Source organism: Haliotis rubra, unplaced genomic scaffold (genome assembly GCF_003918875.1).
Source record: "Haliotis rubra isolate DU_JTF1 unplaced genomic scaffold, ASM391887v1 Scf285, whole genome shotgun sequence".
Taxonomy (NCBI): domain Eukaryota; kingdom Metazoa; phylum Mollusca; class Gastropoda; order Lepetellida; family Haliotidae; genus Haliotis; species Haliotis rubra.
The window spans coordinates 1,212,955-1,221,602 of NW_025766947.1; the positions used below are offsets into that span (position 1 = coordinate 1,212,955).

Genomic DNA, 8,648 nt, shown 5'->3' on the forward strand with positions numbered 1-8,648 from the left:
CAATACAAAAACAGTATTAATAATAATATTTTAGTGTCTGGGACCCCCATGTTTTGTCCAGGACCCTTGAAAATTAAGAGTATGAGTCGCAGGGACCCTCAAATACAGGACTCGAGGTAAATCCCTGCTAAAACATTTCAGTTTGGGTTGGTTTGGTTGGTTTGTTGTTATAACACCGCATTCAGCAATATTCTCAATATTCAAGCAAATTGGCGGTTGTCTTTAAATCATTCAATCTGGACCAGACAATCCAGTGATCAACAGCATGAGCATTGATCTACTCAATTGGTATATGACATGTGTCAACCTAGTCAGTGAGCCTGACCACCCAATCCCGTTAGTCACATCTTACGACAAGCATGGGTTACTAAAGATCAATTCTAACCCTGATCTTCACGGTTATTTCAGTTTGGGATAACATAGCATTTCTATGGCGAAAGATGACCTGGCAAATACTTGACACCCAGTCTTAAAGGAATGTAGACTATTTACCACTTCCATCTCACTGATAGTAGAATAATCGTCTTATACAGCTATTTCCACATTGCCACGAATAGAATAGCAAAGATAATAAGAAGCTATTTCAATGTAGTGAAAACAGTTAATGAAAATTATTTGCACACACCGAAACTGCCCCAGATGACATAAAACATTGTCCAGTCAAAAAACATTATTCAGTACCTACTGTCCATTATAAATTCTTTGGAAAGCAAACACCTTTTTCTAAAGTGCAGTGCAGTGTGCGCACACAACCAGATTTCAGGGGATCTGTTGACCACGCAACACCATGAACTCACCAATCCTCTCCTACCAGTGGCCACATGATTTGCTATTCCTTGTAACAAGCAACCCTGAAGGACATATATGCAACTTTACATCAGCCCAAATAAAGACTCATTTGATTAGCTAAGATAATAACCAGTATATGTCTGTCACACCTGCTGTAATGCTTAGGTCCTTGATACAGTCATATGACCCCAGCCAGTGTCCTCTCCAGGGTTTCAGGCCATGCGCAACAGTTTGATAACAAGTGGTCCAATAGTTCACCTAATGCTTTAATCGATGACATTATTACCACGCTCTGTATATCATTCAATCCGGACGCAGCAAGTTCTGATAGCAATCCCATAGCATGTGTCTGTATTACAGGTCCTTGGCCATCCTTGTCTGCCTCATGCTGCTGTTATGGATTTCACTCAACACATCACTCTTCGTTCAAAACCAGCAAATCGACAGAAATAAATGTACACCTCCATACACACCCAAGTCCAGATCGAGGGACTCCTGTGCTGTGGTCACTAACATCGCTTTTCTGAAGGTGCACAAGGCCGGGAGTTCCACGGTGGCCAACATCATACAGCGTTTTGGAATCCAAAGAAACCTCTCTTTCGTTGTACCCCTGAAACCATTCCACGGGTTAAGCTACAACTACATCGGTGGCGCTAGAGACACCATTAGCAGGGACAACATCATGCCGCCACCACCACCAGGCACAGTGTACAACGTCTTGTGGAACCATGTCGTTTACAATCGAAGTGCCTTCAAGAACGTCATGCCGGCACACACCAGATACATTTCCATCGTCAGATATCCACTGGATCAGTTCGTTTCTGCTTTTGAATATTATGGCCCTGGCAAGAACCTCATCAATAGGTTCTATGAAATGGAAGAACATCAATCTATTGTCGATGCTTATCTCAATAATCCTTGGGATTTTGAAGACAAAGATGTGGTTACGAGTCATACACTCAATTCTCTGGCATACGACTTTGGTTTCACAAAAAGAAATGATTCAGAACAAAAGGACCCGTTCTCTCTACCTTAAACAGTTGGCTGAAGACTTCATGTTGGTCATGGTAATGGAATATTTCGATGAGTCCTTGGTGCTTCTGAAGCGCTACTTTTGTTGGAGCATAAAAGATGTTTTGTATTCACCTAAAAACAAGAATTCACGTAAGAAAAGGCTTACATTCACTAACAAATATCGTGAACGTCATCATCAGATTGCAGAGGTAGATTACGAAATATACGCTTCACTTTCACTCTATTTTCTGGAGAAAGGTTTGGCTGGAGGGGCCATCATTTCACTCAGAAGTGGCACACTTCAAACACCTTAACTCTGTCGTTGCTGATCACTGCCTCCTAAACAAAACACTCCAAGTGGATGCAAGTCCCTGGACTGAATCCTTCACGGTAGACTGGGCATATTGTCACTACATAAACAGTTCTGAACTCGACCTGTATGACATCATTTACAACCGTACTGTGGCCAAGACAAAGCAGTACTCTAAGCAGTAAGATGCTGTTACATATATTTGTGTGTCCTTGTCATCTACCTTTACTGGTTTGTACTGTACAAGTACTTTAGTGTCTCATTCATGGAACAAATACGGTCATCCACACATTCAATTTATGCAATAATAAAGGTCACATGCAAAAAAAAAATCAAACAAAATTAAAACACAATTATCACTTCTTCATGACATATAATATACATTGCTGATTATGACAAAAAATATAAACAAAATTATAAGCGTACAATCGCAAATCAAAAGTGCAATATTTTGTACTTGGGTTTACTTCCCAAGAAACGAAGCAGCCAGGATTCCGAACCCAGTCAGAGCGGGTGGGTGTGCACTCAAGTGTAACGGCTGGTTCTTTGCAGATGTCCTCACGGCTCAATGTGTGTGTATATACAGAGATGTTGGGTTTTGTAAATACATGCTCATATTTTGTGTATAACATTTTGCAATCAACAGACATCATAACATGTCATGTGTACAAGTATCACACCTGCCTCTCTGTGTAATTAATGTGACAGAGACCGAACTCGGGCCATAAATCAATGCGTTTTGTTTATGGTGTATAGCCTGATAGGTGTTAAGTTCAAATTGCATGTGGTCAGTGATCACAGTTGTGTATTGAATATTGTCATTAGCAGACAGCCAGGCAGACACATAGGTGTCAATAAAACCGACATTGTCTGGACAACAACATATCTATATCACAGTTAGAAATTCTGTCAACGCTAAATATTGACATTGCTTTTAAGAATCGACTGAGAAAGTGACTCGGTAAGAAGAAAGTGTGGTGAAAAAGACAAATGAAATTATATAAACAGTTAAATCGGTAATCTACTGTCATAACATATAAAAAGCTCGCGCCTGTGAAATATCAACAAAACATTAGAAAAATAGCTCACACCAAAGCCTTCACCGAGTATTCACCGGACAACCCGCTTCCAAGCTGCGCGAACATGTTTCACTGTGCATGTGCTATGAGCGCAGCCCAGCTGTTGAAACCACTTTTACCCCAAGCACTGAGGTAAAATTAGTGAATGATTTGAACTCCGATTTCGCGCAGTTTGTTTCATCGCGTTATTTTTCAACTTTATAAGTTGAATTTGCATTTTTTGATGATTTGTTTCGGTAAGTCCATACCGAAAGGTGTCAGAATCTGCAAAGTTGTGTTTTACGTTGCATGTGACCTTTAAGGGAGTTATCACTATTAAATGGTTAAATAAACTTGTCAACAGTCTTATTGTCATGTGCTGATTCCCTTTCTGAAAGAAAAGTTACCGGAAATCAGTCCGTAAAAGAAGTATGAATGACACCAACAATGAAATGTCACATAATTAACACTTGCATTCTAAATGTTACTTAGTTTACCAATCACAGAAAGGAATTATGATTGCATAGCAAGATAGAGTGACATTACAGAATCGATGGCAGTACATATCTACACCTGGAATCACAGTTAAGCTAAATATGTTAGATACAGTCAGTGTATGTTGATAATATTCATCTCAGAAATTATTGTAAGTGAAGTTGGTCGAAAGTGTCAAACGCACCCTGTCTAACAAATGTTATATTTGTAATTACACTTTCTTCGGTGGCGGATCCAGAGGGGTGGTTCAGAGGGTTCGAAACGCACGCACGCACGCACACACACACAAAATGACTAAAGACCACATTGAAGTCAATGTTTTGCAATGGACTTTGTGTGCTGGCGATTAGGTGCTTGTGAACATCTGAGTGGCTGCCTCCAAGCTGTGGCCAGCATGTTGGTGCCTACAAGTATTCTTGGTGTCCACCTCCAAGTGGATTTGCTTTTGATATGAGCATTGTTACCTGTTCATTCCGAGGCTGAAATTCTGAAGTTGACCAAGCATCAGTCTGTTAGAGAACTTGGTGTGAAACTAAGTTTAGAAATGAATACAGTACAAGGTAATACAGTGGCAGTACCAGTTCGAAGGCATAAAACACAAGCAGTCAGTACAGCAGTAGGTCACAGAATGAATGTGGAGTCACCGGACACAAGCAGTCAGTACAGCAGTAGGTCACAGAATGAATGTGGAGTCACCGGACACAAGCAGTCAGTACAGCAGTAGGTCACAGAATGAATGTGGAGTCACCACACACAAGCAGTCAGTACAGCAGTAGGTCACAGAATGAATGTGGAGTCACCGGACACAAGCAGTCAGTACAGCAGTAGGTCACAGAATGAATGTGGAGTCACCGGACACAAGCAGTCAGTACAGCAGTAGGTCACAGAATGAATGTGGAGTCACCGGACACAAGCAGTCAGTACAGCAGTAGGTCACAGAATGAATGTGGAGTCACCGGACACAAGCAGTCAGTACAGCAGTAGGTCACAGAATGAATGTGGAGTCACCGGACACAAGCAGTCAGTACACAGCAGTAGGTCACAGAATGAATGTGGAGTCACCACACACAAGCAGTCAGTACAGCAGTAGGTCACAGAATGAATGTGGAGTCACCGGACACAAGCAGTCAGTACAGCAGTAGGTCACAGAATGAATGTGGAGTGACACAAGCAGTCAGTACAGCAGAGTCACAGAATGAATGTGGAGTCACCGGACACAAGCAGTCAGTACAGCAGTAGGTCACAGAATGAATGTGGAGTCACCACACACAAGCAGTCAGTAGGTCACAGTCACCGGACACAGTCAGTCAGTACAGCAGTAGGTCACAGAATGAATGTGGAGTCACCACACACAAGCAGTCAGTACAGCAGTAGGTCACAGAATGAATGTGGAGTCACCGGACACAAGCAGTCAGTACAGCAGTAGGTCACAGAATGAATGTGGAGTCACAGTAGGTCACAGAATGAATGTGGAGACACAAGCAGTCAGTACAGCAGTAGGTCACAGAATGAATGTGGAGTCACCACACACAAGCAGTCAGTACAGCAGTAGAGCAGTAGGTCACAGAATGAATGTGGAGTCACCGGACACAAGCAGTCAGTACAGCAGTAGGTCACAGAATGAATGTGGAGTCATGTGGAGTCACACACAAGCAGTCAGTACAGCAGTAGGTCACAGAATGAATGTGGAGTCACCACACACAAGCAGCAGTACAGCAGTACAGCAGTACAGCAGTGAGGTCACAGAATGAATGTGGAGTCACCGGACACAAGCAGTCAGTACAGCAGTAGGTCACAGAATGAATGTGGAGTCACCGGACACAAGCAGTCAGTACAGCAGTAGGTCACAGAATGAATGTGGAGTCACCGGACACAAGCAGTCAGTACAGCAGTAGGTCACAGAATGAATGTGGAGTCACACAGAATGAATGTGGAGTCACACACAAGCAGTCAGTACAGCAGTAGGTCACAGAATGAATGTGGAGTCACCACACACAAGCAGTCAGTACAGCAGTAGGTCACAGAATGAATGTGGAGTCACCACACACAAGCAGTCAGTACAGCAGTAGGTCACAGAATGAATGTGGAGTCACCGGACACAAGCAGTCAGTACAGCAGTAGGTCACAGAATGAATGTGGAGTCACCACACACAAGCATTCAGCTTAGTTGAGTAGGCATGGTGGCTATAGACACAAACGTATATATATATATTGCAGGCCCAGCGTGTGCTACACATAGACTAAGTAATTTCATTGATATTTTATTGAAACCAATCTCATCAAATGTTAAAAGTTTTACTCGTGACACCATGCATTTCCTTTCCTCTTTACCACAAAACGTTAATGAAACAAGCAAACTTGTAACTTTTGATGTAAAAAATTTGTATTCAAATATCCCACATAGCCTAGGAATTAAAGCGTTGGATTATTGGTTAAACCGTTGTGAAGAACACATACCTGAGCGAATTTCAAAATCATTCATTTTGGAAAGCGTTGAATTCATCTTAAAAAACAATATTTTCTTTTTTGACGATAAGTACTATAAACAGATTAAAAGAACAACTTATGCGACGCTTGTCTTAGGATATCTGGAGGAAAAGTTCAAGCATAAAATCAGTCAAATTCTTGGAGAGGATGTTGCCCATTATTTCATGGTAAATTGGAAAAGATTTCTAGACGACTGCTTCATAATTTGGCCATTTTCTGAGGAGAAACTAAATACATTTTACGAACTATTAAATAGCATGGATGAAAATCTTGTTTTCACTATGGAGGCAGATGAAACTAAAACAGCTTTCTTAGACACAATGGTCATCAAATCGGGGCGGAAATTGGACACAGATATCTTCTACAAACCTACAGATACGAAACAATATTTAAACTTCAAATCTTGTCATCCGAGCCACACCAAAAGAAGTCTTCCATATAACCTGGCACGAAGAATATGTACAATAGTTTCAAACCAAGACACCTGCAATCAAAGACTGAATGAACTTAGAACGTTTTTACTATTACGGGAATATCCAAAATCTCTGTTGAAGACGGAATATATAAAGCTTTACAGCTTAATAGAGACGATCTTTTGACAGGAACGATGAAACAAACCAATGAGGAAAAAGTAATTGCTTTTGTATCTACTTATAATCCGTTGAACCCAAATGTGTTCCAGAACATAAAAACAAATATGTGCATCTTAGAACAAGATGAAAAACTGAAATCAATGCTGAAATCTAGAAAAATAATAAATAGCAAAAGACAAAATCAGAATCTTAAAAAGATACTAACAAAAGCCAAATTTATTTTAAAGAAACAGAATTTATCAAATCCTACTGTGTCTAGATGCAACAGAGGTAACTGTGGAACGTGTCGACATATTGTTGAAGGACACTCTGTAACTTTCACGAGACACGGAGAATTCTATGTAAAACAGAATTTTGACTGCTCTTGCAAAAACATAATATATGTCATAACATGCACAGGCTGTAATGAACAGTATATTGGTCAATCAGAAAATTTAAGTGTCCACAAACAACAAATAAAGTGTCCTGAAACCCGATGTATCCCACTGAGTGAACATCTAGATGTCTGTGCGAAAGGAAACAATATTAAATTTACAATATTTCCTTTTTATCAAGTTCAAAATTCGGACAAAGTAAAACGAATTTTAAAAGAACACTACTTCATAGACAAGTACAAACCAATGTTAAACCATTGCAAGCTGTGACCTTGTCACTCTAGAATGTTGTCCCTATTATGACGTCACAATATATATGTAATGACGTCATACTGTAACCGCTACAATCTCCCTGAAGAGTAAAGAACGAAACATGTTGGAGAAAAAGGCATTCTGTTTTTATTTATCTTGCAATATTTATGACTGAACACCTGTACTACTTTGGACATTTTGTGTATATATATATATACACACACACACACACACACACACATACATATATGCAAATAGATTTCATTACGAATAAAGTGAATATATAATTCTTATATCTACATGTAGGAATATTTAAATGGTGTATTCTTACCGACGATTCTTAAAAACATTAATAATAAGACTACAGAATAAAGCGAGTTTTCTGTGAATACCTTGCCAGACAGTGGAAACACACGGAAGACCAATCAGTACCGATACAGTACGCCGACGTCTTAACAGCGGGAACCTCCATTGCCGTAGACCTTACCGTGGACCTATCCTCACCCTTCGTCATCAGTGTGAACGTCTACAGTTTGCCCTACAACACCAAAACTGGCGATACAGGCAGTGGAGAACTGTTCTGTTCACAGATGAGAGTCAGCACTGCATAGCAACTGCAGTTGGCAGAACAAGAATATGGTGACGACGTGGCCAGCGTTACTCAGACCAATGTGTTATGGAGAGACTCATGGGGAGGTGCAAGCATCATGGTATGGGGTGGAATAGGCCTGAACCAGAGAGTGGGTCCTGTGGTGTTCCTGAACCTTGGTCCAGGGAAAGGAGGCGGCATCACAGCGGTGCGCTATATCGACCAAGCTCTCAGACCCCACGCCATACCACATTTCGCACGTCATCGGAACAACATTTCCCAGCATGATAACGCCCGGGCCCATACTGCCAGAGCTACACGGGACTTCCTACAGCAAAACGGTGTCAACATTATGCAGTGGCCAGCCCTTAGTCCTGATTTAAACCCAATGGAACATCTTTGGGATGAAATTCAGAGGAGACTGAATAATGTCATACCAAGGCCGAACACAGCCGATTTATTGCGCCAGGCCTTTCTCAGAGTGTGGTTCCAGGTGCCAATGGCCTTCATCAATCGATTGGTGCACTCCATGCATAGACGCTGTGCTGCAGTTATTGCCGCTCGTGGTGGTCACACTAGATACTGAAGTCAAGAGTCTGAATGGGCTGCAAATGTTCACGTAATGTCTGCTGAGTTATTCATTGATGTGTCAAGATATTGTACACAAAAAATGGTTTTGATCCTCTT

General features: G+C 41.1%; 1 protein-coding gene across 1 annotated transcript; it reads left to right on the forward strand.

Annotated features, from left to right (window-relative positions):
- Positions 1-1,258: 1,258 nt before the first annotated feature.
- LOC124281569 (galactose-3-O-sulfotransferase 2-like) lies at positions 1,259-1,925 on the forward strand (the record flags this gene model as incomplete). Its single annotated transcript, XM_046717513.1, has 1 exon — positions 1,259-1,925. A coding segment is annotated over one exon (567 nt), but the record flags the coding sequence as incomplete, so codon positions are not given.
- Between the last annotated feature and the right edge of the window lie 6,723 nt (positions 1,926-8,648).